Raw genomic sequence first — 20,950 nt, 5'->3', positions numbered from 1 at the left:
TCATTTACATTCATCATAAAACCTTATGCAACATAAACTGCAATGTAAACAAGTCATTGTCTCATTTTACAATGATTTAAATTGTATAAACTAAAATTTGAAGCATTACCCAAGAATTTAGCAGGCAGAACATTTGCCCAGTACACTCCAAAGAAGTTGCACGACCCTCCCTGCTAGGGGACCTTTGGACACTGCATGGCAGGCAGGGCCCATTTATTCAGGCAATGTGTCCTTCAACTGGAAGTAGGTGGATTTGGTAAAGACGCAACAACCCTAGGCTGCTCCAGTCTCATGAAATAGTCAACTTATAACTAACATCATGAATTATCTTACAACCCTTACATCTTGTACCACTTCATGAGAATTCTACATTATTGTCACTCTATAATGCCACTGTAAGAGAAAAGAGGAAGCTCACCCTCTCAGTACACTCAAAAAAATGCACATCACTGTTATCATCCTGGATTAAAAAAGGGGACCTTTAACGCAGGGGTAAAGCAACAGTTAGAACTGTACATGGAACAACAGACTGGTTCCAAATAGGGAAAGGAGTACATTAAGGCTGTATATTGTCACCCTGCTTATTTACTTATGTGCAGAGTACATCATGCGAAATGCCAGGCTGGATGAAGCACAAGCTGGAATCAAGATGGCTGGGAGAAATATCAATAACCTCAGATATGCAGATGACACCACCTTTATGGCAGAAAGCAAAGACAAGAACTAAAGAGCCTCTTGATGAAAGTGAAAGAGAAGAGTGAAAAAGTTGGCTTAAAGCTCAACATTCAGAAAACTAAGATCATGGCATCTGGTCCCATCACTTCATGGCAAATAAATGGGGAAACAGTGGAAACAGTGACAGACTTTATTTTTTTGGGCTCCAAAATCACTGCAGATGGTGACTGCAGCCATGAAATTAAAAGACACCTACTCCTTGGAAGGAAAGTTATGACCAACCTAGATAACATATTAAAAAGCAGAGACATTACTTTGCAAACAAAGGTCCATCTAGTCAAGGCTATGGTTTTTCCAGTAGTCATGTACAGATGTGAGAGTTGGACTATAAAGATGAGCACTGAAGAATAGATGCTTTTGAACTGTGGTGTTGGAGAAGACTCTTGAGAGTCTCCTGGACTTAAAGGAGATTGAGCCATTCCATCCTAAAGGAAATCAGTCCTGAATATTCATTGGAATGACTGATGGTGAAGCTGAAACTCCAATACTTTGGCCACCTGATGTGAAGAACTGACTCACTGGAAAAGACCCTGATGCTGGGAAAGATCAAAGGCGGGAGGAAAAGGGGACGACAGAGGATAAGACGGTTAGATGGCATCAGCAACTCAATGGACACGAGATTGAGCAAGCTCTGGGAGTTGGTGATGGACAGAGAAATCTGGTGTGATGCAGTCCATGGGGTCGCAAAGAGTCGGACAGGACTGAGTGACTGAACTGACCTAAATTTACTCAGGGAAAGAAGCAAGGAGTGCACATGGAGCTTGATGATGAGAAAACATCCTTTTGTCTCCTTCCTCCTATATTTTTAGCTCCAGTCTCTTATACAATTTAGGGAGAGAGACTGCATCAGCAAAAAGCAGAACTGCTATAGGCACTAGAAGATTACTACTAATATTGAATAGAAAAACAGGGACTTCACTGAAAAACACTTCTAAATTATTTTCAAAGTTCTAAATCTCTCATTTATCGACTTAAAAATGTATCTAATTAGGAGCCTATAAAGGAGAAGAATGTCTTTGATCTCTATCCAACATTTCTCCAAAATACTCCATATTATAATATAGACTTTGCATAAATTTACTAATTTTCCCTCAGATAAAAAGATGGCTTAAATAACTATTAAACACCTCAAACAATTTCTATGTAAATGGTAGGTTTTTATCATAATTGAGGAATTTAGAAAAAGTGAAGAAGCCAAAAATAATTTAAGTGAATCCAAATTTAACTTAATTAAATCTATATGAAGAGATAAATAAAACAGCAGCTACAGATTCATTATTAAAAGGGAAAAGTTGGCAATTTTAAATGCATGCAATTATACTGATATGCTAATTTAAATTTTATGTAAAATAATAATTTTAATGAGTATGGAATAAGTATTAATTCTCAAAATAATACCTGTATGCATATAACATTTAAAATTTTTATTAATTTTCAAAGAAACACTAATTGATAAAAAGCGTAGTTTCTTCTGCTCAACTGTTAAAGTTTTAATTTCAACAAACCATATAATTATGACAAGTTAAAATTCCGTCTTTAAACTCTTCATAATCTTCTTTGGTAACAGATCCAGAAATAGGTTAAACCTAAATAAAAGAGGACAAAATTGAATTCTTGTTAATATAAAATGTCACAATTAGTAGTTACTGAAAAATTGTAACATTTCTAATACAGCAAAGCAACAGTTAGCCACTCCCTGCACTTACTGTTTTGATAGCTTTTACTTTCTCTATGTGGGCTCATTTGCTCAGTCATGTCCAACTCTCTGAGACCCTATGGATTGTAGTCTTCCAGGCTCCTTTCTGTCCATGAGGCTACCCCAGCAGGAATACTGGAGTGGGTATTCTCAACAAGGGATCTTCCCGACCCAGGTATCAAATCCAGGTCTCCTGCATTGCAGGCAGATTCTTTACCACCTGAGCCACCAGGGAAGCTGCCTTTACTAGTTGACCATAAAAAGCTTCTGAGGGACTCAATGTGTAACTCATATTTTCTTCTCCTCCCCAGTTCCTGTCAATACCCTTGGTGACTTCAACAGTCCCAATTACAAGAACTGTGCCACAAAACACTATACTACAGGCCTTTATCACCAGGCCACTCCAGCCACTCACAAGCAAAGTCATTGCAAGGATGGTCACTGTCAACACTTGGAATTTTTGCTTTACTTCTAAGTGTTGGAACTCTTAAACAAATGTTCACAGCTTTTCAAATCCCTATACTGTCACTGAACAAGGTCAATGCCCTCCTTTGAACTCAGTCCCTTTGAGATCAGTCCCTTGATCTCCTGCAAGCTTCATTTGTATCCCCTCTCTCAATCACTTCTCTCAATACTCCTAATCATGCCCCTAGGATCCCTCTTGGAGACCTGAGACTTCCTCTTCATCCGAGGCATGCCCCACATTGTGTTCTCAGTCCTCTCCTCTCCCTCCTTCCCCACGCTGAGGTTTCATCTACACCTACCGCTAGAACTGCATATGACCTTTTTGCAGTATCGGTATCACACAGGCTCCAACATTTCCAATTGCTTACAGTTTTCACCTGAGTCCCTACTGTTTGAAAATCCTACACGCCAAAATAAAACTAAGTAGGTTCATAAAACCAATTCTTTCTTTTGACTTCCTTATTTCTTACCTATTCATTCTCAAACCTTAGTATCATCTACATGTTTCCCTACATCTAGTCATTTGTCTCCTCTCCACTTTTCTAGTGCATTTTACTTTTCCCTTGGACTGCTATTACAATCCCTAGATTTTCTTTTTCACCTTCTGTCTTGCCTCCATTCCACTTTTTCACAAAATGACATCAGATTCTTTTCAAAATGCACACCTGATCAACCCACTGCTTTGAAACGTCCTATACTGACAATGTACAAGATATTTGCATAATTTCTTATTATCTTTCCATAAAATACTTACTAATTATAAAAGGAAAAACAGTAACTATGTATTATAGAGAACTGGACATCTTAACCAGTAGATCAAAGTTAACATCCTCAATAAGAGATAAATGAAGACCACATGACTCCTGATGTGAAGTTCTGAGAAGAAAGTAACATTACTTATATAATGTACCAACCAAAAATGCAAAATATGAATCATATCAGGAGAATGTATCAGCAAGTCCAGATGGATAGACTGAAAAATAATTGGCCTCAGTTCAGTTCAGTTCAGTCGCTCAGTCATGTCTGACTCTTTGCAACCCCATGAATCGCAGCACGCCAGGCCTCCCTGTCCATCACAAACTCCCGGAGTTTACTCAAACTCATGCCCGTCGAGTCGGTGATGCCATCCAGCCATCTCATCCTCTGTTGTCCCCTTTTCCTCCTGCCCCCAATTCCTCCCAGCATCAGGGTCTTTTCCAATGAGTCAACTCTTCCCATGAGGTGGCCAAAGTATTGGAGTTTCAGCTTCAGCATCAGTCCTTCCAGTGAACACCCAGGACTGATCTCCTTTACGATGGTCTGGTTGGATCTCCTTGCAGTCCAAGGGACTCTCAAGAGTCTTCTCCAACACCACAGTTCAAAAGCATCAATTCTTTGGCACTCAGCTTTCTTTATAGTCCAACTCTCACATCCATACATAACCACTGGAAAAACCATAGCCTTGACCAGACGGACCTTTGTTGGCAAAGTAATGTCTCTGCTTTTTAATATGCTATCTAGGTTGGTCATAACTTTCCTTCCAAAGAGTAAGCATCTTTTAATTTCATGGCTGCAGTCACCATCTGCAGTGATTTTGGAACCCAAAAAAATAAAGTCTGACACTGTTTCCACTGTCTCCCCATCTATTTCCCATGAGGTGATGGGACTGGATGCCATGATCTTAGTTTTATGAATGTTGAGCTTTAAGCCAACTTTTTCACTCTTCTCTTTCACTTTCATCAAGAGGCTTTTTAGTTCCTCTTCACTCTCTGCCATAAGGGTGGTGTCATCTGCATATCTGAGGTTATTGATATTTCTCCTGGCAATCTTGATTTCAGCTTGTGCTTCTTCCAGCCCAGCGTTTCTCATGATGTACTCTGCATATAAGTTAAATAAGCAGGGTGACAATATACAGCCTTGATGTACTCCTTTTCCTATTTGGAACCAGTCTGTTGTTCCATGTCCAGTTCTAACTGTTGCTTCCTCACCTGCATACAGGTTTCTCAAGAGGCAGGTCAGGTGGTCTGGTATTCCCATCTCCTTCAGAATTTTCCACAGTTTATTGTGATCCACACAGTCAAAGACTTTGGCATAGTCAATAAAGCAGAAATAGATGTTTTTCTGGAACTCTCTTGCTTTTTCAATGATCCAGCAGATATTGGCAACTTGATCTCTGGTTCCTCTGCCTTTTCTAAAACCAGCTTGAATACCTGGAAGTTCTCGGTTCACATATTGCTGAAGCCTGGCTTGAAGAATTTCGAGCATTACTTAACTAGCGTGTGAGATGAGTGCAATTGTGCGGTAGTTTGAGCATTCTTTGGGATTGCCTTTCTTAGGGATTGGAATGAAAACTGACCTTTTCTAGTCCTGTGGCCACTGCTGAGTTTTCCAAATTTGCTGGCATATTCAGTGCAGCACTTTCACAGCATCATCTTTCAGGATTTGAAATCGCTCAACCGGAATTCCACTAGCTTTGTTCATAGTGATGCTTTCTAAGGCCCACTTGACTTCACATTCCAGGATGTCTGGCTCTAGGTGACACTCTTCAAAATTGTCAATATTATAAAAGACAAACAAAGACTGAAGAGTTGTTACAGATTAAAGAATACTAATCTGCCTTCAGTACAGGAGACCTGGGTTTAATTCCTGGGTTGAGAAGATCCCCTGGAGAAGGGAATGGCTACCTACTCCAAGAAACAGAGGAGTCTAGTGGGCTATAGTCCATGGGGTTGCAAACAGTTGGACACAACTCAGTGACTAATACATTACATTAAAGAGACATTACAATTAATATGATACATGACTCTTGATCAGATCTTCTGTAAGAAAAAAATCCCATTAAGGACATTAATGGCACAAGAAAAAACTGGAATACAGACTATAGATTTTATAAAAATTTTATAACAGTGTTAAATGTTCCGAATTTGATAATTATAGTATGATTGTAAAAATAAAGATATCCTGGCTCTTAGGATATACACACTAAAGTATTAAGGGGCAAGGCTTTACACATACACAGAGAAAGAGGAATGGGGAGTAGGATAATGACAAAGCACATGTGGCAAGATGTAAAAATTGGTGAACCCAAGCAAAGTGTATTCTGAAGGTCTTTGTATTCTTGCAATCTGTATATACATTTGAAAATATTTAGAATAAATCATTTAGAATTCATTAAGAAACCATTCCATGTTTCTTCATTGCCTACTGAATTAAGTACAAATCCTTGGCCAAGTATCCAGGTGAGTCGACTTGAAACAAAGTTTCAGTATACTGTATACCCTTCTTTACTATGACTACTTTAAATAAGTTTAATAAAACTGTACATTCCTAAACACTTTCTTGGACTCCATGAATTTGCTGATATCCATATACTCCCTTCCCCCACATTCTCACTTATAGAAGTGTAATTTCTCTTCACCAAAGCTCATCTTACTTACCTTCTCTACTACTTCCCAAACCCTACCAAACTGGGTGTAACCTATCCCTAAGAATTGAAAGAGTCCAGGCGATAAGTAAACCAGGGCACAAATGGAAAAAAAAAAAACAAAACAAAACTAAGGGGTATGACATGATCAGTTTAAGCCATGTGGCATTTAAAAGTAAATGCAGAACAGCCTAGAGAAATTCAGAGGGACTTGACCAGAGGTCAGAAGTGAAATAGATATTTAAGGGTCATACACCCAGAAAGAGTAACTGAGCTACAAAACAGGTGAATTATCTCAGAATAAGTATGTGAAGAGAGAAGTGCATGCTAAGTCGCTTCAGTCATGTTCAGCTCTGTGCAACTCCAGATGGACAGACCGAAAAATAATTGGCCTGCACTCTTCAAAATTGTCAATATCATAAAAGACAAAGAAAGACTGAAGTGTTGTTACAGATTAAAGAATACTAATCTGCCTGCAGTACGGGAGACCTGGGTTTGATTCCTGGGACTGTAGATCACCAGGCTCCTCTGTCCATGGGATTCTCCAGGCAAGAATGCTGGAGTGGGTTTCTATGCCATTCTCCAAGAGAGCTTCCTGACCCAGGGATCGAACCTGCATCTCTAATGTCTCCCGCACTGTCAGACAGGTTCTTTACCGCTGCCTAGTGCCACCTGAGAAGCCCATAAAGAGAGAATGGAACCAATTACTCCAATAGCAGTATTTGTTATTAGATGGAAGCAAAAAGGGCAAGTAAAAGATACACAGAAAATACACTCAGAAAGGTAGAAAGAGAACCATGACACAGTCTTTAATGTTATAAGTAAAAAAAAAAAATTTGAAGGAATAGTAGTAAAATAATATTAAATGTGACAGCATGTTCAAAAAGAAAACAGAACTAAGCAGATACATGAATAAAAATAAAAAACAAAAAAAGCTGGACCATGGAGAAAGTAGTTTCAATAGCACTGTGAATATGAAGCCTGAATGAATCTTATTAAATTTCAATAAACATTTAATAAATGCCTTCTAGGTGTCAAACACTGGGTTTAAAAAAGCAAACAGGCTGAAATTAGGCAATAGGTATTCACTAAAGGTTGGAGATGGTAGAATGTAAAGGCGAAGGGGAAAGTCTATACTTTTTTATTTTTATTTAAGTGTGTTCTTACCAGAAGATGACAGGAAGATTCATTTTGTATCTTTTGAATCTAGGAACAAGATAAAGTATAAGGAAAATTCAAGTTGGTCTCTGGCACTGGTTTTTCCATTAAAAAACATATATTAAGGAACAAGAATTATAATACATTTAAAAATGTAATTATTAGCTTCTATAATCTTATTTAAAATTGTAATAAAATAATGAATTACAAAGATACTTTTCCTTTATAACATGCAGCTTCTGGAAAATACAGCATATCAATTTAAGTCGCTAAATAATCCTTATAAGACCATTAGATCATTTGATGTTTAATAAAGGGCCTATTGTTGCTTAGTCCCTCAGTCATGTCTGACTCCTTTGTGACCCCATGGACTGTAGCCCATTGATCATGGGATTATCCAGACAAGAAATACTGGAGTGGGTTGCCATTTCCTTCTCCAGGAGATCTTCCCAACCCAGGGATCAAACCCACGTCTCCTGCTTGGCAGGTGAATTCTTTACCACTGAGCAATCTGGGCTCAGAAGGCCTTCTGCTGAGGCACAAAAGAATTTAACAAGTTCAAGGTAATGACCAGAGCAAACTTAGATGTAATCCAGTGTGTTTATTAGAGTAACTGGATCTGGATTAACAGAACAATGTCGATATTTTTGCACATTTCTCTGCCTATACAAGCATCCTTGTCACCTAAGAAACCACTGACAGCTTTTTCCTCCTAATTCCCTCTCCTGCCTCATTCTCTTTCTTAACTGGATAAGAAAAGCAAAGCAGAGTATCACTAATGTGAACATTAGTATAAATACCATTATTGCAAAAAAAATTATGCTATTATGAATGCAATATTACAAGAACAGTAATGAGTTTCCAGTGTTATATTGCTTACAACATTCTGTTTCAATTATCTTATGAAAATACTTTTCACAAAATCAAACTCTGCAGATTTATAGACTGTCAAAATAAAAGTTGTCACTGAGTAACTATACTAAAAACCTACAGAAACATTCAGCATGGTAATATATGTATTAGGACACGCATGTGAAGGAAAGAAAATCACTTATGATTAAGCAATTCATGTGGCATTATTTGTTACATAAATTTTATCCAGCTTAATTGTTTGAGAATCCAGAACTTCCAATTACTTTAATAAACATACTAAATTACATCTAATTTTGCTCTGACCACAACATCAATTGATGTAGTTTTAAACATGGTTTAATTTATGAATTGTTTTCCAGGAATGAAATAATGACATCAGGGCTATAACTCAAGGGCAGATTTTGCTAAATGCATTAAATTGGACTGCAGCATCATGAAAAGGAAGTGACTGTATGAAGCAACACAGAATGTACACTATAATATAGTTAAAATGTTTTTCTTCATCTATATGGATGAGTTTTGTGACCTGGCTTTCCTGGAGGCTCAGACAGTAAAGAATACATCTGCAATGCAGAAGACCTGGGTTTGATCTCTGGGTTGGGAAGATCCCCTGGAGAAGGGAAGATCCCCTGGAGGAGGAAATGGATACCCACTCCAGTATTCTGACCTGGAGAATTCCATGGACAGAGGAGCCTGGCAGGCTACAGTCCATGGGGTATCAAAGAGTCGGCCAAGACTGAACAACTTTCACTCACTCACTCATTCAAATTCAGATTTAACAAAAATATTTCAGATTTAAGAGACAAGCATGCTTCCTTGGTTCAGGAAGTTCCAGTCACCATTCACTTTCTGCACTCCTCCACACATACCTACACCTGCGGTCTACTCCACATTTAGAACTTTACAATGCTTTCTACTTTTAATTATAATGAACAGTGATAAAATGGTAGCCTTGATTCTACAGTTGTGTGCACTGAATGTGACAATGAGGGAAACTACTGGTCTAATGTGATCCAAGGGAAATAAAGTATTAGAGAAGCCAGCTCTCTTTAATACAATGAAAATTGTGTTTACTTACTTTCACTAGACAAGTGTTGGCATTTCAGCCTAAGTCTGTATTTCTCATTTTCTTTAAGCATTTTTGAAATGATTTTGTACACTCCATTCCATACTAAAACCTTCAAAAGATAAGCACAGTTAAGGAACACTTGGCAGAGAATGCAGACTACAGTGTGATGCAGACAACTAGGAGTAAGTCAACTGTGATGACTGAAAGTCATTCAGTCGTGTCCGACTCTTCGCAACCCCATGGACTATACAGTCTATGGAATTCTCTAGGCCAGAATACTGGACTGGGTAGCCTTTCCCTTCTCCAGGGGATCTTCCCAACCCAGGGATCGAACCCAGGCCTCCTGCATTGCAGGTGGATTCTTTACTAGCTGAGTCACAAGGGAAGCCCCAAGTCAACTATGATATTTGACATTTGATTTGATATTATCATTACAAAGCACTCAGAGACCTAAAAATTAAACAAAATTGCCTTCCCATATTCACTGAATTCTCTGATATCCTTTTCTAACTTCTTAGTATTTCCTCTTTGTAGTATTTAAACTAACTTGTCCTGGGGACTTCCCTGGTGGTCTAGTGGTTAAGACTCCACAGGAGGCAGTTTGTTCCCTGGTTGGGGAACTAAGATCCTACATGCTGCATGGCATAGCCAAAAAATTAAAAATAAATAATTGGGGAAATTTATAATAAATAAATAAACTTTCCTGGATGATGGCAAGGTCTTTCAAAGGCAATGTCTAGTAAGTCCTATGGTTTCATCATACTCAATTTTGTTTTGAAAGGTAGTAAAAATAATAAATTTCTATTCCTATGTCTAAACCACTGGGCCATGATATGATTTTTAGTGTATTTTATTCCAGTTAATAAACATTTCTCCTAGGACATACCAAAGCAAACTTACTAGAGAGCATGAATATACTAGAATAGGAAGAATGGAGACCACAGAAGCAAACATAGAAATCTAGGCTCAAATTCTAGCCTAACCACTTAACCCGTTGCTTAATATCAGGCAAGTGTTTTAATCTCACCTAGGAGTAACTTCATACACTGGATTATTAGACATCATGAGAAATACACATAAAGCATTTACACCCAGTGTCTGGCCCACAGTAGTTATAGGCAAACACTGGCCACTGTGCAAGAGGAATTGGTTCTTAGAAGAAAACCTTCTCAGTATAGTGGGAGGATTACATGCTCACTCAAAATACACCTGCTAAAAGAGTGAGTCACTCTGAATGCTATTCTATACCATATACGGATTAGAAATCAAACAAACTTAAAATTCAGAAATAATATAATCTATGTGTCATTATCAACTAATGATTTCTTTAAACTGAAGTGTAAAACATGGTGGTAAACAAAGATTAGTACAATAACTTATCTTGAATATGTTTAAAACACTGAAGTTTCCATGACATGTGGACAACTTGACAAGAAAATGGTTCAGCATAAAGGTCCACACTTGCCAGATTTCCTGCTAGAAACAGCGTATATCCCTTGTCCTTAAAAGAGCACTGTGACAACTATATAGACACCTTTTACTTTTCTGTGAAATCCATGATTTTCTTATGTTACGCTGAGTTTGTTATATTCTATGGAATATGTACTTTCATGCTTTGAAAAAGCTTGTAGTTATACTTTGATTAAAATGTATTTTATATCTTCAAAAACAGGATGGGATATTCTTCATGATGAATAAATATTTTCAAACCCACTTTCATTTCTGACAATTCTAGTTTTCTCATTTTGGTAAACTAATTTTTCAAAAGATGGAACTATTTTTAATGTCTTGAGTTTCTTCACACATTTGTATTTAAACAGGTTAATCTAAAATTCAAAATATCACTCATTCCCCTGTGCAAAAATATACCTTTTTGTTCTTCTTCATTATTTTGGAAGTTTTACTCAAAGGTATGGGGAAGTCAAACTTTTTAGCTAAATTCTTCTGGGTTAAACCTAATTTTAAAAAAAGAGAGAAAGAGAGAAACAAGGTAAAATATCAAGTCAGCACATACTTTAAAGAATTCACTATCCTGATAATTAACTACTATAAATGTCTCAAGCTTTCTTTGGGGATTTTTACACTTGTTGATATATTTCAAATGACTAGATAATAGCAGTTTACCAATTAACTAATACTATACTGGAAAAAAATAAAACAAGAAAACTAAGGGTAAACTATCTAATGGCGCCCAGATCTCCTTCCTTTTCTAATTTGAAAGGTGAGTCCCAGAAAGGTTTTCAAGAGAGTAAACAAATACCAGAAAACCACATCTTGCCCCAGGCGCATGCGCGCGTGTGTGTGCTCTCTCTCTCTCTCTCTCTCTCTCTCTCTCACACACACACACACACACCCACCGTGAGGCAAATATATACCTGCTCTTCAAGACCCAACTCATATGTCACCACCTTTCTACAGCCTCTCCCCTCAAACACCCACAGCCCTTGCTTCCAGAAACACTTTGCTCAAGGTACTTAGCACAATTTTATAGCATATGTTTATACTGTTTCCTTCACCACACAGTGACCTTCTGGTGGGGCAGTGTCCCTGTGTGTATTATTCTTCTATCTATGCTACCAGACACACAGTAGGTTCTAATGAAGGTTTGTCAGAGTGATAAGCTTCCTGACTCTACTCAATAAACCATACTGCCTTCCCAAATATTAACTGTGAGAAGAAAACCTAAGGGTTTGTGTATCCAAAGACAAAACTGTAGCACAATGAGCATGTGTTCCCGGAAGTGTTTATGTTTGTTCTTTTGCCTGCAACACCCTGCATGTAGCCCAACACTTCCCCACCTTATTCCTGCCATACCACCACTCTCTACTTGGCCTTCTTCGACTCATCCAGTATTTAGCTTTCCAGGGGCAGAGGGCCTTCTCTGATTTCACAAAGCACCCTATGCTCAGTTACCACAGGATTTAGCATGCTGTTTCCTTGAGAAATGTGTTCTATTCATTAGAAGTCCAGTAGTATAGCAATTAGATACACAATAAATATTCTATTTGTTGAGTGAAACAGAGTACGTCCTAAACTGGCTTGTCCCCGTGAGGAACAGACCCCTGATCCTGAGTGGGGCCCAGATAGAGCACTAGCGAACATGAACTCACAAGAAGAAAAACTTTCTCTTTTGAATTCTTTTTCAATCTTCTGTTTATATCAAGGAGAAAGTCTGAGTTTGGAACTAGTATGTCATTTAAATTTTCTAAGACTTGCTCATCTCTCTTGATGACTGCAGCAACTTCCAGAAGACAACCTATTTGGCTAGAATTTAATAATATTGTTTTCCCTGTATTAGATTGTTTTTAGTTAATTTCTATTTATGGAAAATGATACATGCTTTCCACTGAGGTAATGATGTAAAGTGTTCTAAAAAGAAATTCAGTTGGGAGGGGAAAATGCACCTATTTAAATAAATATATTAAGTAAATGACAGTACAGATGTACAGATAAAACACAGGAAAAAAACTTAGGTTTGGGAAACTCTGCTCTTCATATACCCACGTGTATCCTTCCCTCTAAGTGCCTACAACCTTTGGAATACTGTGCTTGTCTCATTTCCAAACATTTTCTGTTTGTAAATCTTACCTAACCTAGATATATATACTCCTTGAGGTCAAGATAGGCACCCTCATATCTATCTGTATTAGTTAGGAATATAAAATACGTCAAGGAGCATAAGAGAAGAGAAAAGAAAAGGAAAAAAGGCAAAATCATTTCTTCTATTTATTTTGGGCACTTTACTGAGGCTATGGCTCCACTGTATGCCTAGATTTTATCCCAACTTATGCTTCAAATCTGTCTCTACTCTTTGCAAACACTCTGATCCAGTCTAAATATATTTTCCTCCTTCCCTAATCATTACCCATTGCTGATCCTTACTTGGAACTTTGCTTACATGTTTTCCCACCTATAATCCCCTACTATCTCAGGAATGTGTGTAAATCTCACAGAGCCACATCCACCACCAAAAAGCTTTCCTTAATCCCTTCATCCCCCAATTATTCACCACCTCCACAGCATTTATTTGTACCTCCACAATAGCATTCATCATCCTCTACTATATATAAGTGAAAGTCACTTGGAGACTCTTGGAGACTCCATGGACTCTGTCCATGGAATTCTCTAGGCCAGAATACTGGAATGGGTAGCCTTTCCCTTCTCTAGGGAATGTTCCCAACCCAGGGATTGAACCCAGGTCTCCAACATTGCAGGCAGATTCTTTACCAGCTGAGCTACTAGGGAAGCTCTACTATATATAAATTATGGCTTTATCTCCCAAGATCTGGAGAACATAGAACCAGCTTGACTTATGAGTCTTGCTTGAAGCATTAAGAAGAGTTACTGACTTGCCAGCCCCTGGATTTCTAAGGGGCTTCCCAAGTGGCACAGAGGTAAAAAAAATCCATCTGCCAATGCAGGAGACAGAGGAGACACAGGTTTGATTTCTGGGTCAGGAAGATCCCCTGGAGGAGGAAATGGCAACCCACTCCAGTATTCTTGCCTGGAAAATTCCATGAACAGAGGAGCCTGGTGGGCTACAGTCCATGGGGTCACAAAGAGCTGGACACGACTGAGCACACATGCACGGATTTCTAAACTATAATACATCTCACATACAGCTTATAATGGAGAAGAAAATGGCAACCCACTCCATATTCTTGCCTGGAGAATCCCAGGGACAGAGGAGCCTGGTGGGCTGCCGTCTATGGGGTTGCACAGAGTCGGACATGACTGAAGCGACTTAGCAGCAGCAACAGCTTATAAGCTTATCTTCCAGAAGTATATATGTGTGTGTGAGTCGCTCAGTCATGTCCAACTCTTTGAGACCCCATGGACTGTATCCTACCAGCTCCTCTGACCGTGGAATTCTCCAGGCAAGAATACCAGAGAAGATAGACGTTCCCATCTCTAGGGGCTCCTCCTGACCCAGGAATCAAACTCAGGTCTCCCCCATTGCATGCAAATTCTTTACCGTCTGAGCCACAGGAAACCCTATGTGTTTCTGATAACTTGACTCCACCATTCAAAAATCTGCATTAATCATAAAATGAGTCTCCAAGGCATTCTTCAATGTGGTATAAAACATTTCTCACTCATTCAATAAATATTTAGTGTTCAGACACTGGGATGATCACCGTCTCTTTCCTCAAGCTACTTCTGCTGAGTGTGCCAGCATTTACTGGCATGTTACTCTCTCTGTCAAACCCTGCGCTATGGGCTTCGCATGCATTACTTCCTTTAATCTTCACAGTAACTCACTAAGGTAGAAACTATTATCCTGATTTTATAGAAAAGGAAACTGAACGTCAGAATAGTTAACTAACTTAGCCAACATGACACTGCTAGTAAATGAGAGATCCAAGATTATGGCTTTATGACTGCAAAGTCAATGCTCTTGAAAATACCTACCATCCCGCTAGCAATTTCTCCATTCATATACCTTGATTTCTTGTTTGTATGTCTCTATTTTCCTGAACTATCAAAGACCTTCCAAGTTGTCTCTCTCACAGCACTCATGCCTGCTAGCTTGTATTTCCATTATTCATGTAAAAGTCCCTTGAGAGTAAAACATTTGCCTGAGTCATCTATGCCACTAGCACCCGACCTAGTGTCTACAATATGGCAGATGTTAAATAAATGTTATTGAATAAATCATTTACCTTTGTTCCTTACAGAGAGCCAGGCCTAAGTATTCAATGAATGCCCACTTAATGTTAATATAAAATACACCCAAGAATGAGTAAGACTTAAAACACTTAAGCACTCTGGCTTGACTGAAACATAAGTCTACCTTAGGACCTCTTTCCCTTGACACTATTCTTGGTTTCAAATGCACAGCAGAGTGGTCACCAAATAATGGCTTGATCATCTCCCCAGCTGCCCAGCATGGAAACTTCAGACTTGGCCTTTTCCCTCTTGCAGCCAGTCGTCAATCCTGTTCACGCCACCTCCACTGCTACTGTCTTAGTTCAGGACTTTTATACTTCCACTTTATCACTGCCTCAAAACTGGTCTCTGGCTTCCAGTCTCTCCCACTCTCACTCACTCCCAGTTATCTTTCCCCCAGCTTTGATCATGTCACTCTTGCCACAAAGGAACAGCAAAAAAATTTAAAAATTTCAGAACCAAACTTCAAAACAAAATCGAATCATTGTCATCTCCTACCCCAGCAGGGCAGCCAACTAGAGGAAAGCCATTCTAGCTCAGCACAGAACAGTTACAAGAGCAGAGAGTTGGTTTCACAATCTCGGCTCTTTGCCATCCTGTCGTTTCCACCTAACTTACGTGGGGATCTCCAGTACTAATTCATGCATCCTTTCCCTTCTCCCATGAGCTTCTTCAGCTGTTTTTCAATATTCTTCATTTCCAATCCACTATCTTAATGCTGCCCTATTATTTGTCTCTTTGATCTGCTGGTGCTAATGCAATACTGGATCCATTTTATTCTTTCCTCTCTTCCTGCTCTCTCCTTTTTAAAGTTGAAGAGCTCACCACCACCACCATACTCCTAATTCCTAGAATGAGTCTTTTATCTGTTTCTATTATTCAAAGAAACTGGAAACCTAATGCTAAAATGTCTTACACTAGTCCTAATTTTTTAGATCACCAGTACAAGGGCCAAAAAAATAAAACTCCAAAACAAAAAACCTGAGCACCTTTTAACAATGGGACCTTTGGAGGGATATGAAGTCTAAAATAGTGCCCCTGATGAAGAATCTCTGAAGGTTTCCCACCATAGCTGATTCTCAGGAATCAGCTGATTCTCAGGAAGTTACACACAGTACAGTTTTATACTTCTCAGTTATCAAAATTAATTTAAGTCAATTAAATTAGCAAAGTAAAATTAAGTCCTGAAAAGACAGCAAACAAAATATTTGTGTATTTTTCAACTTGGGCTTTAGTCTTGCCTGCCTCCAACTCAATCTCCTCTACACAGCATGAAATAAGTAAACCTGTTCCTACTATTTCTCGTGTTCAAAACCTTTCAATGCAGAACTTCTGGGTAGCTACAGTCAATAGCGAGGGGAAGGGAGAAAGACAGGGTACAGTAATAAACATGCCAAAATTTCTCCCCAAAAAACTTTACAAGAATTCTTCACAAAACCATAATCACAGCATTACTTGAAGAGAGAGAACGCTGAAAACGCAAAATTAATGTAAGTAAAATGAGAAAAAGCAATAAATCACAGCACTACGATCCTATTTGTTTAAACCTTACCCTAAGCAAGGTTTTGTGGCCAACAGGAAAGAGAAAGGAGGGACACTAGAAAACGTGCCTGCAAGAGAGCTGGAGCAAACAGCAGAAAGATGAAATCCACCCTAAATCTCAAAATACTATTACAGAAGATAACCAGGCAGATCACAGCACAGACTACAGGAAAGAATTTCAATGCGTGATTTAAAAGGCCAGACACCACATAAAGGACCAAAAGCCTGCAATTTAATGGAACTGATTTGGTTAAAGCGGCAAGCATGATTTAAAGGAAGAAACATCAAAGGACAGTCCTCTCTCTTGCTTTTTGGAGGAGAAAAAGAACCAAAAGCAGAGTTCATGAACTGGGTCACAAAATAAACATCAATAACATTCATAAAGTGGAGACATTACAAACAACATTCTGATCACAATGCAGTAAAACTAGAGCTTACTAGGAGAAAAGAAAGAAAGAAAAAAGAAAAGTCCTGGAAATTTAAAAAAAAAATTAAATTAAGCAACTCTAGAGTGAAAGTGGTAATACAAACTGAAATTACAAAGATGAAAATTTTTTAAGTGACAATAAAAACATTATATATTAGAATTTATGGGATTTAAAGTAGTAATTACTTCCTTTCAAACAGGAAGTCTGTCCCTAAGTCGTGTCCGACTCTTGCAACCCCATAGACTGCAGCCTGCCAGGCTCCTCTGTCCATGGGATTCTCCAGGTAAGAATACTGTAGTGGGTTGCCATTTCCTTCTTCAAGGGATCTTCCCAACCCAGGAATCGAACCTGGGTCTCCTGCATTGCACGCAGATTCTTTATCAACTCAACTAGGAGGGAAGCCCATTTATGAGAATCTATGGGATTTAAAGTAGTAGTCAGAAAGAAAACTCAGGCGCTAAATACTTTTATTGACAAAAAGGAAGGAAAAATTAAATTTTTTGCTCAAAACAAAAGCATAAGGACAAAGTAAACCAAAAGAAAATACACATAAGGAAATAATGAAGCTTTATCTTTATTATTTATCTTTATTATTGAGAAAGAAATTAGAAAAATAAAATACCTAATTAACAAATCAAAATCCTCTGTTTTAAAAAATTAACAAAATAAACAAAACACTGGTGAACTTGATCAAGAAAAAGAAAGCATATACATCAAAAAATGAAAAGGGGGAACTAACCACTGAAACACAAAGAATTTTTAAAAATCAAAAGATGCTACTGAGCAGACCTCTATGCAAATAAATAAAACAACGAAATCAATAATTTCCCGGAAAAATACAGATTAACAAAATTGGCCCAATCCAATCAGAAAATGTACAGAGACCAATTTCCATAGAAGATACAGAGACAATTATTAAGGAATTATCCCATAGAAACTAGACCCAGGTGTTTTCACAAAAGAATTCTACCAAATCTTCAAATACCAAATAATCTCAATGCTCTATAAACTATTCCAGAGCATTGAAAAGAAAGGGAAAGTTCCTAATTCCTTTTATGAACTAAGTTTAACTATGATACCTAAACCAGATGAAATAAAGAAAGAAAAACTGTCTCAAATTCCAAACTAAAAATCCTAAACAAATTGTTAGCAAACAGACTTCAACATCATATTAAGAAAAAAAAATTATAACCAAGTGGGATTTATTTCAGGAAGACAAAGTTGGTTCAATCTTAGGAAATCTATTATCATATACCATATTAATAAATCTAAGGAAAAAATATTATCTCCAAAAATCTACGAAAGTCTTTGACAAAATTCAACATCCATTCCTGGTAAAAACGATGAAGAAAATAAAAACTGAAGAACACATTTTAATGTTTTAAATATACAGGCCTTAGTCTTAAAAACAATACTTTATTTAATGGGGAAAAACTAGAGGCATTTCCCCTAAGATCAGGAACAAGACAAGGATGCTCACTATCCCTACTACTATTCAACATTCTATTCATGGTATCAGCCAGAGCAATTAAACAATAATAATTTAATAATCAACTGTGGGCATAAAAATAGGTTAAAAATAAAGTTATATCTATTTACATATAATATAATAGTATACCCAGAAAATCATGAGCATTAATGACAAAACTAATTCAAATAATAGAAGAATTCAATGAAGTACTAGGATCAAAAATTAACATACAAAAATCAACAGGCTAGGAACTTCCCCGGTGGTACAGTGGATAGGAATCCAGCTGCCAATGCAGGGGACACAGGTTTGACCCCTCATCTGGGAAGGTTCCACATACTACCGAGCAACTAAAACGCTGCACCACAACTACTGAGGCCTGGATGCCTAGAGCCTGTGCTCCACAAGAGAAGCCACCACAATGCAATGAAGACTCCTCTCCACTCTCTGCAACTAGTGAAAGCCTGTGTGTAGCAACAGACTCAGTCCAACCCAAAAATTAAAAATCAATTAATATCATTATGTCACTTGAAAGAAGCAAATCACAAAAGTGCCCATACTGCATGATTCCATATATAGGAAATGTCTGGAATAGGTAAATCTGTGGAGACAGTAAATAGCTGAGTGCTCGCTTAGGGCTGGGGTTAGGTGCAGTGAGAGGAAATGATGAGTGACCGCTAAAGGCTACAGGGTTTGTTTGGGTGGAGGTAATAAAAATGTTCTAAATTGATTGTGACGATGGTAGCACAACACTATAAAAAAATCATTGAATTACAGACTTTAAATGAGCAAACTCAGTCGATTGTGAATTATATCTCAATAAACTATCCATTTTTTTAAGTACAGCTAGAGGGATGGGCTCTCAAAAGAGAAGCAGGACTTTTTGAGGTGATGTGCATGTTCCAGATTCTGACTAAGGTGGTATACTACCCAGTGTATATCCCAATGTATGTCAACTCTCCTCAAACTTTTTTTGTTTTTTAATCAAGAGGCCTTATATACACAAACAATGAACATTCAGAGGACATTATGGAAGAAGAAATCACACTCACGACTGTATATAAGATCAAATACCTAGGAATAAATTTAACAGGATATATGAAAAACCAACAGAAGAAAAAACATTTGAATATAAAACATTCCTGAAGGACACAAAGTGAAGAGAAAGTTGCCCAGTCACGTCTGATCTTTTGGAATTCTCCAGGCCAGCATACCGGAGAGGGTAGTCTCTCCCTTCTCCAGGGGATCTTCCCAATCCAGGAATCCAACCCGGGTCTCCTGCTTTGCAGGCTGATTCTTTACCAACTGAGCTATGAGGGAAGTCAGGCAGACTGCGGAGAAGGCAATGGCCACCCACTCCACTACTCTTGCCTGGAAAATCCCAGGGACGGTGGAGCCTGGTTGGCTGTGCTCCATGGGGTCGCAGAGTCAGACACGACTGAGTGACTTCACCTTCACTTTCCTGCACTGCAGAAGGAAATGGCAACCCACTCCGGTATTCTTGCCTGGAGAATCCCAGGGACGGCGGAGCCTGGCGGGCTGCCGTCTATGCGGTCGCACAGAGTCGGACACGACTGAAGTGACTTAGCAGCAGCAGCAGATGGAATGAAAATACAAAGACATCCTCTCTTCTGCTTTCAAGCAGGAAGAGACAGCATTTTAAAGATGTCGGTTCTCCTTCGGCTAACTTATAAATTCAATGAGTCCTAAAAGGAATACGGACACTTAGGCCAAGGCCCCCATCATCCTGAGAGACATTAGTGGCTCCTTCCAATAGCCTCCCCTCTCGGATTCGGATCTCAGGCTTATATCAAACGACCTTCCTGGCACTTCTGCGGCTTCTCGGGACAACCCCGACGCGCAGTTCGGACTCGTCTCTCCGTCCCCACACTGACAGGAGGGCCGTCCATGGCGAGTGGCCCACTGCCCTTGGCCTAATGGCCGCAGAGCAAAACGACGAACCCGCAGCCGCCCACTGAGGGGCGGTGGGGGCGTGGTGTGGCGGCGGGGGAGAGACTGAGAAACCGACCGTTCAAATGACTCGAGCCCCCGGCAAGATGGCTACCGTGACGAGACGGGTGGAGAGGTCAGCGGCCCGCGGGCCCCGCCCGCCCAGCCAGCCGCTCCCGCGGCACGCGCCGCCCGCCTGCGCCCGCTCGGCTCGCTCGACGCCGCGCGGGGGAGCAGGCGGCGAGGGCCCCGGACCGGAAGCCAAGGGGCAGCCCCGCAGCACCTGGACTCGCCGGCGCTGCCGCCCGCGGCTTCTCCTGGCTGTGGCCGTCCTTGAGCCCGGCGTGGCTCGGGCCCTGGGGCCTGCGGCCGCCCAGCGGAAGGACGCCGCCACACCGGTGCGAGCCGAAGCGGGTCACGTAGACGAAGCGCGCCCGGTCCCGCTGCAGCTCCTGGCGTGCCGCTACCATCTCTGCCTCCGTCTCGCCTCGCC

The 20,950-nt window shown here is 39.4% G+C and overlaps 1 protein-coding gene across 1 annotated transcript; it reads right to left on the bottom strand.

Moving 5' to 3' along the window:
- Nucleotides 1-7,485: 7,485 nt before the first annotated feature.
- C25H5orf47 (chromosome 25 C5orf47 homolog) lies at nucleotides 7,486-20,417 on the bottom strand. Its single transcript, XM_061129579.1, has 4 exons — nucleotides 20,327-20,417; nucleotides 11,269-11,354; nucleotides 9,409-9,508; nucleotides 7,486-7,505 (listed from the first exon to the last, which is right to left on the bottom strand). Exons 1-4 carry the CDS (start codon nucleotides 20,415-20,417, stop codon nucleotides 7,486-7,488), a joined length of 297 nt encoding a protein of 98 aa, XP_060985562.1.
- Nucleotides 20,418-20,950: the final 533 nt, after the last annotated feature.

The sequence above is a fragment of the Dama dama genome, chromosome 25 (genome assembly GCF_033118175.1).
Source record: "Dama dama isolate Ldn47 chromosome 25, ASM3311817v1, whole genome shotgun sequence".
Lineage (NCBI taxonomy): Eukaryota > Metazoa > Chordata > Mammalia > Artiodactyla > Cervidae > Dama > Dama dama.
Note: the sequence above shows the minus strand (reverse complement) of the source record. Positions and strands in the feature narration are given on the sequence as shown.

Excerpts from the sequence above, each read along its gene's own strand:
- C25H5orf47 (XM_061129579.1), bottom strand. The coding sequence starts at position 20,417 with ATGGACGGCCCTCCTGTCAGTGTGGGGACGGAGAGACGAGTCCGAACT. Across the intron at positions 9,509-11,268 it reads TAATGAAGAAGAACAAAAAG|GTTTTAGTATGGAATGGAGT; the intron begins GTATATTTTTGC and ends TATCTTTTGAAG. Across the intron at positions 7,506-9,408 it reads CCAACACTTGTCTAGTGAAA|ATTCAAAAGATACAAAATGA; the intron begins GTAAGTAAACAC and ends TCTTGTTCCTAG.